Source organism: Lathamus discolor, chromosome 6 (assembly GCF_037157495.1).
Source record: "Lathamus discolor isolate bLatDis1 chromosome 6, bLatDis1.hap1, whole genome shotgun sequence".
NCBI lineage: Eukaryota > Metazoa > Chordata > Aves > Psittaciformes > Psittacidae > Lathamus > Lathamus discolor.
In genome coordinates this window covers 48095441-48115295 of record NC_088889.1, presented here as the reverse complement: position 1 = coordinate 48115295, position 19855 = coordinate 48095441, and the positions used below count along the sequence as shown (strand labels likewise).

Genomic DNA, 19855 nt, shown 5'->3' with positions numbered 1-19855 from the left:
AAATTGTATTTAAAGAAAAAAATTTATAAATTACTGTGTAAATTATGTTTTTCCTCCATTTCCTCTTTGTTTTCAGTGCACTTCACTTCTTGCTAGTTTAAGAACTTCTCAGCTTGGGAGTGAGGAGCAGTCTTCAGTGGGCCCCGATGGGTGGTGGGCATCCCAGCTGCCCTTCTTCTTAGATGAGAAGCAGAAATAGCTTGCCTGAAATCAGGCAGAAGAAAATATTCAAGGAAAAGGTGTTCCTTCTGTGGCGAAGGTAGAGAAAGTACCATAGCAGACATATTTTAAGTGTTGTAAAGTTATTTAATGGAGTGTTTGTTCTGCCGAAGTATAGTGAAAGAAGAGATGCCATTCAAAAAAATCCCCAAAACCTGAAAAGGAGAGTAGGAGTTGTCCGATCTGAACTCCTTTGAAGAAAGCAAACTTAGTTTTATCCTTTTCAACTCTCAATGGTGAATGAGAAATGCCAGTGATAAATTCAGAGCGAAACAGCATAGAAGTTAGTTTTATCCTATCTGGAAAGCAAGGAGTTTGTGGTGGTTTTTGACTGCTGAGCCAGAAATACCTTTTTCTGTCAAAGAAGACATGTAAAAAAATCATGGTTTTTTTTGGTTTTTTTTCTTTTGTTAGTTGGTTTTCTTGGGTGGGTTTCTTTTTTTTTTTTTTTTTATTTTTAGCAAATTGTATCTGAAGACATCAAAACCTTTGGAAATAAAGGTGGTTTTCCATACCTGAAAAACTATTTGGGAATGTTTTTAGTCCCTCTTTCAACAGTTTATCCATATGAATGTTAAAGGGAAGTAGAAACCCCCCCCCCATAACAAACAAAAAAACAACCCACACAAAAGCACATCTTTGCATAAAAAAAAAGCTGTGTAAAATTCATAATAAATCCTCATAATAAATTCTCATAGAAGACAGTAATTCAGGAGACTTTTTGTGCAAGATGGAATATTTGACTTGTGGAGTTTGATTTTTTTTTTTAACTTCATCCAAGACAGTGGCAAATTCAAGCATTACTACTGTCTGTTGGCTTTTTGTTCTGATGATTTCTACTGGCAAAATATTCTCCAGTATCCAATATGAAAACAAGCAAACAAAATTGTTTTTTTCTTTATCATCATGTTAAAGATAAGCAAAAGTGGGTTTGTTTTTTTTTTTTTTTTTGTTATTATGGTTGTTTTTAATCACCACAGCTGTTGGTAAAATAAAATTTTCTCTCCGGATTATTGCTGAAAGCTAAGTACAAAGCAAAAGCTGTGGTGTTACCGTAAAAGCTGGTCAGAGAAACTCTAAGACTCAATTTGGAGTTTTCAAAAGCAGGAGTTCTTTATTGCAGCGCTGGGCTCACACGCGAATAGTTTCACAAATGTGAGCGCACCCAATACTTACTGGCAGCAGTGATATATTTAGCATGCTCATGCATATGCTTTCCTGCTGAGTGGGGGTCACTGGTGGTCACTGATAGTCTCCCTCACTGTGTTACTGGATAACCTCAGTGCTTGCTCATGCTCGCAAGGTCCGAGTGCTGAGGTAGCAATTGGTATGTCCTTCTGTTCTGTTCCAGTCTTGCTCCACATTGGGCACCACTCTGCTATATTGAAGGCTGGCATCCGTGGTCTTATTTATTGTCTCCTAAGTTGTTAACAGTCCCATGATGTTCCTTTCCCCGTCAGCCAAATGTTCCTTTCTCTCTACGTGTTAGCAAGTTAGAACAGTTTGCTATATTTTACTATGTTAGTTTAAAGCCACACACAGTATTGTTAGTTTAAACCTATGATTTAAGCCTACAGTGGGAATTGCAGAAATGAAAGCCTGGGGTAGCTTGGCCTATTCAAATAGATTTGCACAGCTTAAGTCTGACTACTGGAGAATAAATTTGGAGAAAGAAAAGTTAAACCTCTTGGAAGTTTCACCATTGACTCTGGACTTAACATTTTGGTTTAGCCTTTTCTCTTCAGCTGACAGGTGACTATGCTGTATCACTGTTACTGAAGGAGCACAACTGGAAAAGTTGGAATATGGCTCAAAATTCCTGGCTTTTTGCCCTTGACTTGGGACACTCCAATCAAAGGATATTAATGCATAATCTATTTGTTCTTTGCAAGAATAGGGTCTGTTTATTCCCCTAACATTTAGGGGAATTAATATAATGAAAATTAGCTGTGCTTGTACTGACCCAAGTATTAGAACTGTGTTACAGTCTGCTTTAAAAATACAAAAGCTACTTCAGGTGAATATACAAAAGTATTAAAAATATCAAAGACAAATAACTAATATGCATTAAACAAAGTCTTCATAATTTGCCCTCCAGCATGTGTGAGACAATGGAAGTGTTCTGAGTACCTGTATGAAGATAAGCAGTAGTAACAGAACAAGTTCCCTATATTTCTACCTCCCTCCCTCATTTGTGTTTCTTCACTGGATTAGGGAGAGAAGGATAAATGGATTCTGTTACTATGGTGACTGTGTTCTAACTATCAAGTCAGCTGGTCTAAATGTGTCTTCATCACGTTGTAACCTATCTTTCAGGATGAAAAGCACATCTTGGAGTGATTTTCTTGCTGTGCTCTTCAGAGAGACAAAGTTTTCATTAATTACACTTTTTTTTTCCCCTTTAATTATCATACTTCAGATATTCTGGAACCAAACTGATTTATTCCCGGAAAAGTAAAAAAGAAAATCACAACCTATGTTGTGCTTTTCTACTTCAAACTTCATTATAAACACACCTGTAAACAATTTGAGATCCTATAATATTTAATAAGGTTTACAAAGTTCAGTTCTCTTACTGGAGGTAAAGACTAATGGCCCAATTTGCAGGATTTGAGATGAACTCTGTGAACCTTCTCCTCTCTGGGTCTTCTAAGGCACATAAAAACAACTATGTTTTGAAATATCCCTGCTCAAAAGCCGTTATTACTAACTTTTGGGTGTGACAACCTCATTGAAAACATTGCCTGATTCCATGTGGACAAGCAGCAGTAAGTAGCCTATTCCTACACCATTTCCAAAGGAGTTTTACATTAGTTTGCTTCCAAATGGCAGAGCTGGTCCCTCTGTGATCATGGGCCCTTCTGAGGTGCTAGGCAGTCTAACATGGGTGGCAAGTCAAACTCTTGACAGCTGCTAGGCATATACACTCTACTGTAGAAAGAAATAAATATTGGGGTAGTTATACATAGCTACTTTCCATACCTCATTATTCATAGCCAATATCATACCTAATGCATCAAAAGCCAGATTTTAGTTTAGTTAGTTCTGTATTGTCCATTCTACTGCTTTCTTATTGCCATTGGATACTCAACGTGTGGATGTGGGGTGCTGGTCGATGAGAAAATGAACATGAGCCGGCAGTGTGCGCTCGCAGCCCAGAAAGCCAACCGTATCCTGGGCTGCACCAAAAGGAGCGTGACCAGCAGGTCGAAGGAGGTGATCCTGCCCCTCTACTCTGCTCTTGTGAGACCTCACCTGGAGTATTGTGTGCAGTTCTGGTGCCCTCAACATAAAAAGGACATGGAACTGCTGGAACAAGTCCAGAGGAGGGCCACGAGGATGATCAGGGGACTGGAGCACCTCCTGTATGAAGACAGGCTGAGGAAGTTGGGGCTGTTCAGTCTGGAGAAGAGAAGGCTGTGTGGGGACCTAGTAGCAGCTTTCCAGTATCTGAAGGGGGCCTATAGGGATGCTGGGGAGGGTCTCTTCATCAGGGACTGTAGTGACAGGACAAGGGGTAATGGGTTAAAACTTAAAACAGGGGAAGTTTAGATTGGATATAAGGATGAAATTCTTTCCTGTTAGGGTGGTGAGACACTGGAATGGGTTGCCCAGGGAGGTTGTGAGTGCTCCATCCCTGGCGGTGTTCAAGACCAGGTTGGATGAAGCCTTGGGTGGGATGGTTTAGTGTGAGGTGTCCCTGTCCATGGCAGGGGGGTTGGAACTAGATGATCTTGAGGTCCTTTCCAACCCTAACAATTCTATGATTCTATGATTCTATTCTATGTAAACATTCGGTCTTCTGGTTTTGCTTCTGTCCTGAGTTCAGCAGTAGCATCAAATATCTCCTGTCTGTCCAGCACCTTCACTAACAAAGCACTGTGCACCTTCCTGCAGCACAGAATGGGCCATGGCTAGAAAAAGATTCAGAGGTTACTTGGCCCGCTGAGGCCAAGGTGTTTTTGAGTGTATAGTATCCCACAAAGAACTGTTGTGGTTTAAGTCCAGCCAGCAGCCCAGAACCATGCAGCCACTCGCTCACTGCCCCGCCTTCCTCCCCCTGCTCCTGGAGGGATGGGGGGGAGAATCAAAAGAATGTAACTCCCACAGGCTGAGATAAGAACAGTCCAGTAACTAAGGTATAACACAAACCAGTGCTGCTGCCACCAGTAATAATCATGATAAGGGAAGTAACAAGGAAAGAGAATACAACTGCTCACCACTCACTCAGCCCAACCCGAGCAGTGATCTAGCTGTTCCAGGTAACTGCCCCAGTTTATATACTGGGCATGACGTGCTGTGGTATGGAATACCTCTTTGGCTAGTTTGGGTCAGGTGTCCTGTCTCTGCTTCCTCCCGGCTTCTCCTTCTCCCTGGCAGAGCATGAGACTCAGAAAGTCCTTGGTCAGAGTGAACATTACTGAGCAGCAACTAAAAACATCGGTGTTATCAGCGTTGTTCCCAGGCTGAAAGTCAAAACCACAGCACTGCACCAGCTACTAAGGAGAAAAATGACTGCTACTGCTGAACCCAGGAGAGCTTCAAATCATGATCTGCACTGTCCAGAAAGCACCACACATTCCAAACACTGCTATAGTGTTGTGTTAGGGATCACAGGAGTTAGGTTAAAGTTCTAACATACCTGCAACTTGGCGTACTTGGGAAGGAGGCTAAAGTCCACTAGCATATTTTCTGTATTTGTTATCAGCTCTTAACTTTAAATCACATTGCATCCTTACTACACTAAATACCAGGAAAAACTGTTACTCTTTTACTGGCACTTCCCAGAATGTGACAGTAAAATGCCATTGTCACTTCCAGGAATGTGACAGTAAAATGCCATATACTGCAAGCATCAATAAAAACTCTACTGCAGTCAGCAAAACCATGTCCCCAACAAAGCAAGATCTATTTTTGGCAGAAAGATATGCTAATCAAAACCTTGACTGAACAAGATGCAGTCTCTATCTTCAAACTGTTTCTTGTAAACTTCTGCCACCAGTGAAAACTGGATTTTAACATATATGAGTACCAAAGGAAGTTGTAGGGGCCAGTAACTATCTCTACAGTTTTTACAAATCAGAAACACAGGAATTAATCACAGAATTATAGAATGGTTTGGGTTGGAAAGGACCTTAAAATCATCTTGTTCCAACCCTGCTGCTATGGGCAGGGACACTTTCCACGAGACCAGGTTGCTCAATGCACCCTCACATCCTATTTAAATGTAGAAAAGAAATAAAAGGGATGGGATTAGGAAGGTATTCAGGTAAAAAATGGTGACAACAGTATTTGGTTTAAGTTTTAACGACTTTATTTAAAGGTCATTCAACTACCCTTGTTCACAAGTCATGACTATGCGGGAGAGTAGAGAGAGCATCAAAAGAAACAATATTTCACAGCACTGATACACTGTTCAAAAGGCTCGATGCAGTAACATTCTGTAGGACGAAACACTTCAAAAATTGTTCTTTTACTGAAGCTGGAATGCCAGAAGCTACGAGAATTACGCTGTAATTAAAATGGCTAAAACTCACGTCTACAATACCCCGGCTAGCAGGTTTTGACGTGGACTCCAAAGGACACCCGCTACAAGCTGCCTCAACTGCCGGGGACCCACCGTTAAGACGAGGTTTAGGAAAAGCCAAGGCTTCAGCTATGTACCTGCAATACCACTTACTCAGTAGGCTGACAGTGCGCACCTACTAAACGCGACCCATCTTTCAAGACTCCTTACCCCTTACTCGGGCCCCCGGGGCCAGGCAGCCAGGAGCCCCAGCACACCGAAACCTGCCGGCAGGGCGCCCGCCGAGCCCTGCGCCCCAGTGACGGGCTCGGGGAGCCGGGCTCGCCTCTCCCCTTCCCAGGGCCCAGTCTCCCACTGCCCGGCCCGGAGCCGCCGCACAGGCACGGACACTTCAGCACCAGCTCCGCGCTCCCGCCGCCCCGGCAACAGACCCGGCACAGCCCAACCATCTGTGGGGGAGGAGGGAGGAAAAGGACTCTCTCCGTGTAGCACTTATGCGTACACGGAAGGAGAGGAGAGGCTTCAGTGGGGTTATCTTGGTGGCTCAGACTTTGTCAGCAAGTAAGAGCTCGATTATAGTCGCATCCCTGAGAATAAGCTAAGACCAACTCGCTCACCATGACCCCCGTCCAGACGATGGTACCGCCCCAAGGCGGAACCCTGCAATTATCGCGAGAGGCCTGTGCCTGTTGGTTGTCATGGGAACGGTGGTGGAGACAGCGGTTGGGCCAGCTCCGCCGGCCCCGTGCTGCCGCCCTCCCGCGGTAGAGGTGGGACGGACACGGCGGTGCCGGGGCATAACAACGCGGTGCGGGGGCATAACGCGGTGCGGGGGCATAACGCGGTGCCGGGGCATAACGCGGTGCCGGGGCATAACGCGGTGCCGGGGCATAACGCGGTGCCGGGGCATAACGCGGTGCCGTGCCAGCCTCTCCGGCCGAGGAGGGCTCCACCAGCCCTACCTGCCTCAGGCGGGGTGGCCGGAGCTGCGGCTCTGCAGGGCAGCACGCCAGAAGGAGCAGCTCCCGAGGCTCCTCTTGGAAGCGGAGGAAAAGGCTGCCTACCTGCCTGCCGGTATGTGGAAACCTCCCGTGAGATAACTCTGTGTTGCGTGCGGTTGTTTGTATGGGCTTGTTTGGTTGGATTTTGGTTGGTTGGTTGGTTTTTGTTCCGGAGTCAGCCTGTCTCCGCAGGGTAAGCCTGGGGTCTATGAGTTGAGCTACTCTTTTTCTTCTCTGCCCACTTCTTTATACTTTGTTAAGCACGGGAAGGCCACGAAGATACTGTGGGGACTGGAGCACCTCTCCTGTGAAGACAGGCTGTGAGAGTTGGGGCTGTTCAGCCTGCAGAAGAGAAGGCTGCGTGGAGACCTTAGAGCAGCTTTGCAGTACCTAAAAGGGGCTTATAAGAAAGCTGGAGAGGGATGTTTTACAAGGGCGTATAATGACAGGATAAGGGGGAACGGCTTCAAGCAGTCAGAGGGGAGATTTAAGTTAGATGTAAGAAAGAAGCTCTTCCCTGTGAGAGTGGTGGCACACTGGCACAGGTTGCTCAGAGAAACTGTGGCTGTCCCATCTTTGGCAGTGTTCAAGGCTGGGTTGGATGGAGCTTTGAGCAATCTGGTCTAATAGGTGTCCCTATGCATGGCAGGAAGGTTGGAACTGGATGTTTTTTAAGGTCTCTTACAACCCAAACCATTATTGTTATGGATCTGATGTGTGTACATAACTCAGTTTGGACTTTTTCTTGTACTGCAATAAGAAGTTGTATTCACTAATTCCTGTAAATTCACACAGTTTTTTTTTGCAGAGAACCATGCTTTTCTACTGCTTAAACTCAAATTTTAATTGAAACAGGGAATGTGATCATTTGGATTTGGGAACTCCCACTGTTTAGAACTGCTGAATATAAAAGGCCTTTGGTCGCTTTATTTGATATGTTCAAGTTGTCTTTAAAATATTCTCATTCTTTTCTTGATGGAAATTTTTCCAGTCCCATGTTTTCAAGAAAATAATAATAATAATAATAATAATAAAAAGAGCCATGAGGTTTCCTTTGTTGTGAGACTACTTTTAAGATTTTAGCTATTTAAAGTTCTATGACAGTATGCAAGTTTGAATACTTAACTGTATATTTGTACATATATTAGTAAGCAATTACTAATATATTATTACAATATATTAGTAGCAAGCTAGTCTATACTCTGAACTTTGAATTGATAGAAAGGATTTGAAACTTGTGTAATCTGTGTCTGAAATGTTACTGTGTTTGTGTTGCTTTATTATAAAATTGATAGTTTGGAAGGTGGTGAGTTTTTTTCTTTCCTATTTTAGGTCTCAGTGGATATTAAAAGGGGGAGCTTGGATAAAATACCAAGGCCTGCATCTAGCTCAAGAGCTTATCCTAATTGTAGATCTTTAAATACATCTATGGAGTTACCAACAGTAGAGCCACATTCGCCTAAGGTAATTCTTTCCACCTTCGTTAGGTTAGAAACCCTATATCTAATTCTTACTAGAATGCCAAAGGAGTAAGATTCTGCTTTTTTCACTTCATGTAAAGTCCTGGGCTCTGCAGGTGTGCTAAGGGATTCTGTGAAAGCTTATGAATGTGGGCTGCTCTTTGTGCATACATGAAATGATATTTAATTTCATTTTTCAGAATCTGTGTTACTTTTATGTTCAACACAAAAAGGGCTATTCAGCACTACAACCTGGAAAACTAGTTTGTCTTCCTCTTTATGTTAATCAGATTATTAAATACTGTTTTAAAGAAAATCTGTCAATGCATAGGTACACAGCTATAGGCTGTTGATGCATGAGCCATGAAATTGTGTTTCACTTCCATCCCATTTATGTTTTTAAATTTAAGATGGGATAAAAATTAAATTTACTATTAAAAGAAAGCATTTGAGCAATCCTTACAAGTTGAATTTTTGATTATAAAGTGCTCTTAGGATATGTTTGAATCAAATAAAAAAAAAAAAATTCACAGTGTTCCAAGAAATATGTAAGCTCCAGGGATTTAACGGAGACCATCTATCCTCTGAAAAAACTAATATTGGGGATTAACTTAATTTTGGGAACGGGATATGTGATATGGTTGTTGGGATGTAGGAAGTGGGTCTTCGGAATTACAGATTTGGATTGTTTTAGTTAAGATTAGTCGAATTGTATTGTCCCTCTGTTCACCTGTCTGTAGAATGTGATGCTTCATAGAAGTATTACAATATTTTTTAATAGGTTCACTATTGGGTATTAAGTTAACATCAGGTAACTCTTAATCCAAATTCAGACCTAGGCATGAAAATTTCTGTCTCTTGAGACTGATAAATTAAGCATAGCTTTTCAGCCCTTCAAAGATTGTAAAAAAACTCCTGTACTATGAGGAAAGTTTGGAATGCTACTACCTGGTGCTGTGGACCCATAGTGTCAGGGAATGGACACACAAGGCTGTTGTACACACAAGCTGTTAACTGGTTGACTCTACCCTGTGCTGCAGCAGAAATGGCATAAACATTTGAAATCATTTCCTAGCCTGGCAACCCCAAATCTGGCGTTCTGTGGAAAGATGAGTTTGAGAATCAGTGTGAAATCTAAGAAACAGAATTCTGTGTTGTATCTGAAAATGGTTGTTTCGTTTAGGTACTTAAAAGCAGTACTGTATAGAATCAGCAAAAATCACAGAAAAAATAAGCTTAAAAAAAAAATAAAAATTTCCTCAGCCTGACTAGTAGTCAGTGCAGTGTTGTATAGAATTGTTGTTAGCCTTTGTGGTAGTATGTGATTATTGTGATTATATTTTTCTCCCCCCAGAATATTTCTAGGTTTGTGATAACAATTAATTTGCATTTCATAGGTTGATTCACCTGTCAGTTTGCCTGGTAGTCATCAAAGTGGCAGTTTAGAACACTGCTGTCCAGAAGAAAACAAAGGTGATAGCAGAGAGAAATCAGATGTCAAGGAAGTAAGAACAGATCAGCAAACCACCGTGGAGAGTGCAACTGTCTTTTGTCAGAAATGTATACTGAATCGCAAGGAGCTGTCAGGTGTGGAATGACTTTCACTTTCTTGTGTTGCGGCTAGACCAAATACAATGTTTGTATAGTTTGGGTAAAATTCTGTTGGTGGTGGGAAAAGAGGATGCAAATCAATAAAATTCTAGAAGAGAAGGAGGTGTGAAAATTCATACTTTCATTTCTCTTCACTATATTTAATACATCTTTGAAATAAATGTGTTATTACTGCCATTACTACCACAACATATGTCTTGTGGCATCTAAACTGTGATGTGCACCTTAGTGATGGCCTAAAAGATCAGGAGAACCCATATGCCTGTGTCCTATTAAACCATGTTAGATGTTTTCAGTAAGGTGTTTTTATCAAACTTTTCACACAGATCATGATAACTTGTTAGAAATTTTGTATCCTAATAATGGTCCACCAGTCCAAAAACTTGGAAATTATGGTTGTGAGTTATAGTGTTTAATAACTGAATAATGCTAATACTAATAACATACTTTACATACAAATATGCAGTATCTAATTTTAATGAAAGCAGTTTTAGAAATGCTTCAGGTGGCATTCTTTATTACCATTCTGTAAATGGTAATAAATCAACTTTCTAGAGGTTCTGACTCTTTAAAAATAGAAAAGGTCAGTATGTGAAGCAAAAGTTTGGATACCTTCTTCAAGGTTAGATAAGATTTCATGTCAAAATTGCAGTCAAAATAAATCCCTTGATTCCTGCTTCTGTGTTTAACATGAGTGTTGTGCGCTAGTAGTTATAATTTTTTAAACAGTAATCCATACAGAGGCTTTGTGGACTGCAAAAATATATTTTGGTGTCTTTATTGTTAACATTTCAAAAAGTATCTTTAAACGTTGTTTCACATGTATTTTTTGGTGAAAGGCTTTTTCCTGTGTTTTTCAGGATGTATCTCTAACTCAGATTCTGGAGATGACTGCATTGAAACACAGACTTTAAAATTCTGTGAACCTTCCCAAAGAAAACTAAATAATGCAAAAGCAGGTACTACTTTTCAGGTGTATAAAGTGAACAGTGCAATAAACCTTCTGCTCCCCTTCCACTTGTTAATGCTTCTCAGAGTTTGGGACCGTGGTGTATTTGTGTGTATATTCTGCAGTTATAAAGAAATATAACAAATTGAAAATGTATGTACCTTGTGAAATTTAAGAGGTGTTGGATAAATTCTTTATTTAAAGATTATTCTATTAAAAGATATTAACTTTCTTTAATGATATGGTAGTATTTGAGTTTTACATAGGTTCAGTCAATCTAGTAAGGCAGAATCTAGTGGTGATTCTATCTAATGCAGCAGTGCTGGTGGTCTAGCATAGTATTAATTTCTTCAGGAAAGAAATGGGATAGAGCTCAACTTCTAAGCTTCACTCAGGCCTTTCAGGTTCAAATGCATTTGCTGGGTTCAGGCCACTTGAAATAAATGCTCTTTTTTTAGCTTTTGCCCTTGGGGCTTTCCTGGAGCTCAGTTAGGTTTTTATAGCTCTCCCTTGCTGTGTCGCTCATCTCCTTTTATGGCATAAAGTAGACCGGTGCATTACAGTAAATGCTTGTCAAATGCTTTACACACCCATTCATGCCCTCAAAAGATTAGAAAACTAAAAATCATTGCAGGACTCCAAATCTTGGAAGTTGGTGGGACAGGGACAGCGCTACAATTGTTTCCTTTATTCTTGCTATGGAAGCTCAGTTTAACCAGGAAAGAGGGCAGAGCATGAGAATGCCATAGGAAGGGGAAAAGCTAAAAGCGATCAGAAATTGTAATCTGCATGTTTAAGAAAAAGATGAGATAGTACAAAAATCTATTTTAATTAAATAGTTTCAGTTTCCATCCATAATATTTCACCATTTCTGTTTTTCAAAACAACAGTTTTTCTAGAACCAATATCAGAATCTGATTTAGCTGAGATATAACTCAAGACTGAAACTTCTATAACATTTAAAAGTAGAGATATTACAGAGTCTGTCTTAACCCCAGAATTATTGATTTTAATGAATGATAATTCATTGTGTATTCTACTAGTGAGGCTGAGGAAATTAATTTTGATTTTTAAGCTTATTTTTTCTGTGGTTCTTGCTGCTCCTGTGGAGATGTCACTCTTCTATTATAAATTTGAATCAAATCACTTGCTCAAAATGCAGGGGGCTCTTTCTCCCTTCCCCCTATACCCAGCTGCTAAAGTTCAGAGTGTGATTCAGTGTTCTATTACAAAGACTTCTATATTTTTCCCTGCTATGAACAGATTTAGAAACAAGCATGACATATGTGCTTGAGAGTAATTTTACTCTTGTCTATGGTTGTTATCAAACAACTTGTACTGCTATATTTTTTTCCTGAGTTTTTTAAAAAATTGAAATGCTTCAAGCTAAAATTAATTTAAAATGCATTCTACAGCAAATTCTTCCAACTTGGAATATTCTGAAGAAACAGATGTAGATCCTCAGATTCAAGCAGCTATAAAGAAAATGAATAAACTTGACACAATACTGGCAAAAAAACATTTTAAGGAGAGAGCAATTAAAAAACAAGGCAAAGAAATGAGGGCAAAGCTCTGGGAAGAGCTTCAGGTTAGAATGTTCTGCTTATTTTGTAAATAGTTTGTACTTAAGAAAAAGTAAGATAGTTTTGTATCTTAAAGTAGTGTCTAACAATTATGTTTCATAGACATTGTTTTATTAAATAACTCACGGTTGTATGTGTAAAGTGAAGAAATAGATCTTAAAAAGTAACTTTGAATAGGTCTTAATGTATATTGCCAACAGGCTTTGAAAGAAGGCTATGGTAAAACTGATATGACCAGAAGCCAAACATACAGCTATCTAGGTGTGGTTTAATAGTATAGTTTTACGCTTGAGCTCAGTAGTTGCAGGTATGGTAGTGTGTAATGTTTGTGAACCCAGACTTAAAAGTGTTTATTCTACTCTAGTATGATTTTTCTTAGGCCCCTCTATTTCAGTATTGTCTGTTACTGAAAAAAAGAGATGCCTCCTGCACAAGGTGTAAGAACCATACAGCGTAAATTACTTCACATTATTCCTGTCCTGGTCTCTAGCAGTTGGATGTCAATTTAAGCCTTGAAACATATGAGTTAGTATTTCCTCTGTGGTTAAGTATTGTATAATTTGCATGAATACAAATGTCAGTTGCAAAAAGGACATAATTGCAGTTGGTTTGACTTCATCTCATAATTTCAATGGGTTTGGATTCAAAGCCATGTATAAATTACTGAACTTTCGTATTATAAAATGTGTCTCCATATACAAGACAACATATGAGGCTTTAAAATTCTACCGTGCCTTTATCATAACTTCATGAGATACTGTGAGAGGCTGATAGTCTTAAGAAGTAAATAAAATAGTCAGTAAATGTTGCCATAGAACAACGAATTTTTAATAGGGTCTGAAGTTCATGAGACCTGAGAATGTATTTTGCCTTCAAGTATTTTTTTATGTAAATATATCTGTAAATTTATGTTTTATTTCTTTATTTCTTTTGAATAGTCTATCAGAACCACTGAAAGCCATGAAGAGACAGAAAACACAAAACTTTTTTTAGCTTTGATCGCACCATGGCAGGATACAGCTGGTAAGTAAAAAGGAGAAGAAAATGCCCTGTTATAATTACCCTGTATTTTGGTTAATTTTTTTTGATACTATAAAAATAAGGCTTTCAAACCTTTGCAATAAAATAATATTTGCATACATCGAGGGAATATATCAAAAATTAAATGTGATAGTTTTTGCATTATCACAAATGTAGATGTTGTACTTTAGCATCAGGGTTATTTTTTTAAAGGAAACTATGTATGAAGCTTGATCTTAGCTTTTTTTTTTTTTTTTTTTTTTAATTGGCTTTTCCCTGAAAATTCTAGGGAAAAAAATCTAGGATAGATGTCAGTTTTAGAAATTGGAGCTATGTTAAAGATATGCTGGGAGAATATTCTCAAGGAGAAAAGACCAAGAAGTCTGTTAAGATAATTTCTGAGCTTCATTATGATGTGACAATAAAGACAAAAATATTCAAAGTGGAAGTGAGCACACTGATAAGAATGAACTTTTGCATTTTAGTTTTTTAGTAAAAATCACTTCCATCTCAAGTAGCATTTAAACTGCTGAATTCTGTAGCTGCATTAAAAGTAGACAAGTGACTAATGAAGGATTGAGTTCTTTACTAGAAAAAGTAAACAAGTAGTTAATGAAACAGAAATGCGGAATATAACAAAAAAGACTGATTAGGCTCAAAATTGCAGCGAATATCAATAATGTAAAACTGTAGGTAGAATATGGAAAGAAAAGTTAAGAAACTGTTTAGGCATGGTTTTTTTTCTGCTGAATCAGAAGGACGCGGTTTCTGTTGGAGTTCTGAAGTAAGTAGTTGAAACATGTTCTGAAGTATCAGTATTTTTTTTTTTTCCAAGAATGCAAAGAGGATGTGCCTGCTCACAGGGACCTGAAAAAAGAAAATATTGGGTATTTTAAAATGTCGTTTTTCTTTCTGTGGCCGGACTTTACTGAGGGAGAAACTGGAACAAACTGTAGGCATTCTGTTCTCAATGTCTTGGTTGGGCAGGGAGAACACAATCAGACTCAACTTGTCAAGAACATACCACATCAAAATTGCTCAAGAGTGGGTTTAGGAAAAATTGCTGTTTGAATACTCTGTCTTGGTGCTGTAGTTCTTAGAGGTGTGTCAGTTGTACAAACATTTCACATCCTGTCCTGCACCTATATACCATGATTGAAAAGGTTTCTTGCTGAAAGGAAACAGAATTGCGGTGCATCCTGTCTTTTTCTCTTTTTGGGGAGAGAACAAATATTTGAGATCTAAATGATTATTGCTGATCAAAAATCTCAGCTTGAATGTTGGAAATATGTGCATAATGAGGGTAGCAATTTGTGGGTAAAACACTTCAGCAAAGCTTATTATTATAACATAACCTGCTTTTATTCTTATGCCAAAGTTTGGATTATTAGGGAAGAACACAGAATTTGATATAAGAGATATTGAAAAAGCCTCCAGTAGATGTCAGGATATAGTAAAAAACAGTAGGCAAGCAAGACTATATGGTTGTTAATGAATTCCATACTTTAATTCCCCTATTATTTCAAAGGTAACGCCTTGCTGTAGAGATCATGTGCATCATATGGGTTCCAGTGTACCCTACTGAGAAAACTCTGCATAGTTCAGATTTATATTTATACTCCAGCTTGATCTTTATCTTGAATTTTCTATGTCATGCTGGTGCCTTACTTTTCAGGTCTTGTTTATTTATTTATTCATTTAAATAAATGCCCACATAGCTGCTTTGGGTGATACTGAAATAGAATACAATTTATATATTTTGGCTTTCAGAGCTTGAATTTGATAAAGAGCCCTATTAAATACATTATATAGGGGAGCTGTTTAATTATAGCTTTTAATGTGACTGTGAAATCAAACACAAGTTCTGCGTACAAAATCATTAATAACTCGTGTCCCAGCCCCTCAAGTGCAAAAACCCCTCTGACACACTCATGGCAGAAAATTAAATCAGGAGTTAATTAAATAGTCTTAAATTAATTTCCCTGTGCTCTGCGCAACAAAATCATACTTCCAGTTGAGTCCATTAAACTCTGTTATTACAGGATGTTGGTTGTTCTTTCCATATGTGAAATATATGTTTATTTGCAATACAAGTGCTTTGCTGTAAGTGCGAAGTGTATAGACTCCAAGTTAATGCTCTATTTTTCACTTCCAATTAATATGTGTCAATATCACGACTGAATTTTTTCTTTGAGTAAGTGAAACAACTTCTGCATGCTAGGATGTCTGAACAGTTTGGTTTTGGTTTTGTTTTTTTTTTTTTTTTTCCTAGACTATACCCTTGACTAAAGCCACTTAGAAGTCTAACAATTCATGCACAGGCAGACATCAGCTGTGAAAACCTGGATACTTTTTTCTCATTCCAAATTCTAAATTACCACATTGTGTCTGCAGAGGCTTTTGAACTTTGGGGCCTTGAGCTGTATCTTCTAGAATGTACTTTTTTTGTCCTGTGTGGGCAGTAGTTTAAAAAACCCCAAAACCAGACATAGGAAACAGTGTAATAATGCATGACAGACACCTCAACTTAGATGTTTGTTTGGTTTTTTTTTCCCCTTCTGTATTTCTTGAGAAATATGGTGGCTGTGTAATTTACCCAAGTAAATTTCTTTGACTTTCATATGTGAGATCTTATACGGCACATGAAAATAGATCTTCTTCAAATACAATTTAAATTGTTCTGAAAAAATTCCTTGCAGGTCCCTGTTGTGCCAAGGAAGAAGAAAGACGTACTTCAGTATTTTACACACAAATTAATCCAGAAGGTTATGATAGCCATAAACCCCAACGTAATCAGGGTAAGCTTTATTAATTATATAGTTTGTGTGTGGCAAAAAAAGCATGTACAATGGGTGGGTAGTGAGGACTTGTCCTTTGTGACTAGGCCAATAAAATCAGAAAAAGCAAGATTGCTAAGTGGACTGGCGACATTTTTTTTTTTTTAATTTTTTTTTTTTTTTTACAAATGACAATAATTTTGGTTGTGACTTCATCTAAAACATTTTGCTCAATATGCAAAGAAAAAATTTTTAAATCCAGGTTTATAAAACTTTTTCTTTCATTGCAAAATGATGAGGTATGTAACGGGTGGAAGCAAGGACGGGCGGCCTGGGAAGAATGCAAGGATGTTGTCCGGGAAGCTAGGGAGCAGGTTAGGAAAGCTAAGGCCCGGTTAGAATTAAACTTGGCTAGGGATCTGAAAGATAACAGGAAGGGATTCTGTAATTACATTGCAAATAAAAGACAGACTAGGGACAATTTTGGCCCTCTACGGAAGCTATCAGGAGAACTGGCTACCCTGGATTTGGAGAAGACTGAGGTTCTTAATGACTTCTTTGCCTCGGTCTTCACTGGCAAATGCTCTGATCATACCACCCAAGTCTTGGAAGGCAGATGCAGGAACTGTGAGAATGAAGACGTTGGGCCCACTGTAGGAGAGGATCTGGTTCGAGACCATCTTAAAAACCTGAACATACACAAGTCCATAGGACCTGGTGAAATCCATCTGCGGGTCCTGAAGGAGCTGGCAAATGAAGTTGCTAAGCCACTGGCCATCATATTTGAAAAATCATGGCAGTCAGCCAGATGACTGGAAAAAGGGAAATATAACCCCCATTTTCAAGAAGGGGAAAATGGAAGACCCAGGGAATTACTGACCAGTCAGTCTCACCTCTGTGCCTGGTAAAATCTTGGAGCACATTCTCCTGGAAGGCATGCTAACGCACACGAAAAACAAGAAGGTGCTTGGTGACTGCCAGCATGGCTTCACTAAGGGGAAATCCTGCCTGACCAATTTGGTGGCCTTCTATGATGGGGCTACAGAACTGATGGACAGGGGTAGAGCAGTTGACGTCATCTACCTGGACTTGTGCAAAGTGTTTGACCCTGTCCCGCATGACATCCTTCTCTCTAAATTGGAGAGATGTCAATTTGATGGATGGACCACTCGGTGGATAAAGAGCTGGCTGGATGGCCGCACACGAAGAGTTGTGGTCAATGGCTCAATGTCCGGCTGGAGACCAGTAACGAGTGGTGTCCCTCAGGGATCGGTGTTGAGACTGGTTTTGTTCAACATCTTCTTCGCTGACATGGACAGTGGGATTGAGTGCGCCCTCAGCAAGTTTGCTGGTGACACCAAGCTGTGTGGTTCAGTTGATACACTGGAGGGAAGGGATGCCATCCAGAGGGACCTTGATACGCCTGTGAGGTGGGCAGGTGCCAACCTTATGAAGTTTAACCATGCCAAGTGCAAGGTCCTGCCCCTGGGTCAGAGCAATCCCAGGCACAGCTACAGATTGGGCAAAGAAGAGATTCAGAGCAGCCCTGTGGAGGAGGACTTGGGGGTGTTGGTCTATGAGAAACTTAACATGAGTCAGCTTCAGTGTGCACTTGCAGCCCAGAAAACCAACCGTATGCTGGGCTGCATCAAAAGGAGCGTGACCAGCAGGTCGAAGGAGGTGATCCTGCCCCTCTACTCTGACCTCACCTGGAATATTGTGTGCAGTTCTGGTGTCCTCAACATAAAAAGGACATGGAACTGTTGGAACAAGTCCAGAGGAGGGCCACGAGGATGATCAGGGGACTGGAGCACCTCCTGTATGAAGATAGGCTGAGAAAGTTGGGGCTGTTCAGCCTGGAGAAGAGAAGGCTGCGTGGGGACCTAATAGCAGCTTTCCAGTATCTGAAGGGGGCCTATAGGGATGCTGGGGAGGGACTCTTCATTAGGGACTGTAGTGACAGGACAAGGGGTAACGGGTTAAAACTTAAACAGGGGAAGTTTAGATTGGATATAAGGAGGAAATTCTTTCCTGTGAGGGTGGTGAGACATTGGAATGGGTTGCCCAGGGAGGTTGTGAGTGCTCCATCCCTGGACTGTTCAAGACCAGGTTGGATGAAGCCTTGCGTGGGATGGTTTAGTGTGAGGTGTCCCTGTCCATGGCGGGGGGGTTGGAACTAGATGATCTTGAGGTCCTTTCCAACCCTAACTATTCTATGATTCTATTCAGAACAGCAGTGGCTTCTGAAACCCATTGTGTCCATAGTGTGTAAAAAGGATGCATGGAATTTATTTCATACCTTTGGGAGTTTGCTTGCAGTCGACTCACTCTGAACAAGAGTTACTTCCATGTAAATTTCCATAGCCTATCTTCTATTAATCAAACATCTTAATTTGGGGGTTTTGTAGACGAATAGCACATCCCTTTTTCAAATATCTACTTCCCAGAAAAGCAAAAATGTATCATGCCTACTTTTGAAGCAGTTTTGGAGACATGGAAGTTGGTTATATTTGCTTAGAATGGTTATTTAATGTGATAAATATTTGCTGTCTAAAGGAATTGCTGTTTTAAAACTGGTAAGTCTCTGAAAAACAGGATATTTTTGTGATGGATAGTACCCTGTTGTTGTAAAGAACCATGCATATGATGTTGTCAGAATATTGTGGCTGTAATAGCTTTATAAGTCTATAACAAGTTTATTTTTAAACAAAATTTGTTTTATAAGCTGTATTATAATATCAACTATATCATCTGTTCTTCAGCTGTTTTATTTTAAAAATGTACTTGATATGTCTCCAAATATTTCTGTGGTTTTCAAAAAAATTATTGTCTGGTTTCATACGGATGATAAAACTAAAACAATGATAGGGTTCGAAAGAATGCCGTGGCTTTTAAAGCCACCATGTTTAACATATTTGAGGTTTGAAATCCGAAGTATTTTAGCCTTGGCAACTTTGAATGATCTCATATAATAAAAGCTAAAATAAGATTAGATTTTCACAATAATTATGTTTTAAATTAGCAATATTGTTTATATAAAGAATGAAAACAGTATATAAAAAGTTTGTTTATCCACTTCGTTTGTTAAAGATTTAATGAGATTGCTGTTATTACAGCTCTTGTTGAATCAGAAAAGGAATTATAACACAGCAACTTCTCTTCCTCAAACTTCAGATTATCCAAGTGAATTAGAAACAAATGAATTTCATAATGAACCAGAAAAAATGCACATCAAAAATAAAAATAATAAGGATTTCATTAAAAAGAACATAGAGGTAAGCATTAACACAAAATCATTAACATTTTGTTAAATGTTAACTAAAAATGTTGTGTAAATACTTCTGGAACCAGTTTTTTGTTCTTGTGGGGTTTTTTTGTTTTTATTTTGAGTCAGGAACATTAAAAGCTAATTAGGCATAAATGAAAAAATCTTGCTATTAAAAAGTGTTGTTTATGGCAGAGTGTTCTATAAGGTAGTTCTCATCTTGGATGCTCATGTTGGTGGAGATAATACTGCTTCTATGTATTTGCTAAAGAGTATTTGAGACTGAATTGTTCTGTTTGTGCCTCGACATTGCTAGCTTTGAGGGCAACTATTTCCTAAGACTTTCGTTAAGTGCATTTGCTATTAAGTTCAAGGAGGATGTTCCTAGGCATAGATAAGGAATAGGTATGCAGGTTGCTGATATATAGCTTGCATGGAACTGC

General features: G+C 39.3%; 1 protein-coding gene across 2 annotated transcripts in view; it reads left to right on the top strand.

The window, feature by feature from the left end:
• The first annotated feature begins 6678 nt into the window (after window positions 1-6678).
• FSIP1 (fibrous sheath interacting protein 1) overlaps window positions 6679-19855 on the top strand; it is an 81888-nt gene continuing 68711 nt past the window's right edge. The window contains exons 1-8 of one of the 2 annotated variants that reach the window (XM_065686667.1): window positions 6679-6820; window positions 8080-8211; window positions 9605-9794; window positions 10679-10777; window positions 12183-12355; window positions 13289-13373; window positions 16070-16168; window positions 19322-19422. In XM_065686667.1, the coding sequence (XP_065542739.1) occupies window positions 8176-8211; window positions 9605-9794; window positions 10679-10777; window positions 12183-12355; window positions 13289-13373; window positions 16070-16168; window positions 19322-19422 (783 nt within the window). In that variant the 5' untranslated portion in view covers window positions 6679-6820; window positions 8080-8175. Of the gene's footprint in view, window positions 6821-8079; window positions 8212-9604; window positions 9795-10678; window positions 10778-12182; window positions 12356-13288; window positions 13374-16069; window positions 16169-19321; window positions 19423-19855 lie in introns of those variants that run through there. The other variant, XM_065686666.1, reaches the window with a different exon arrangement.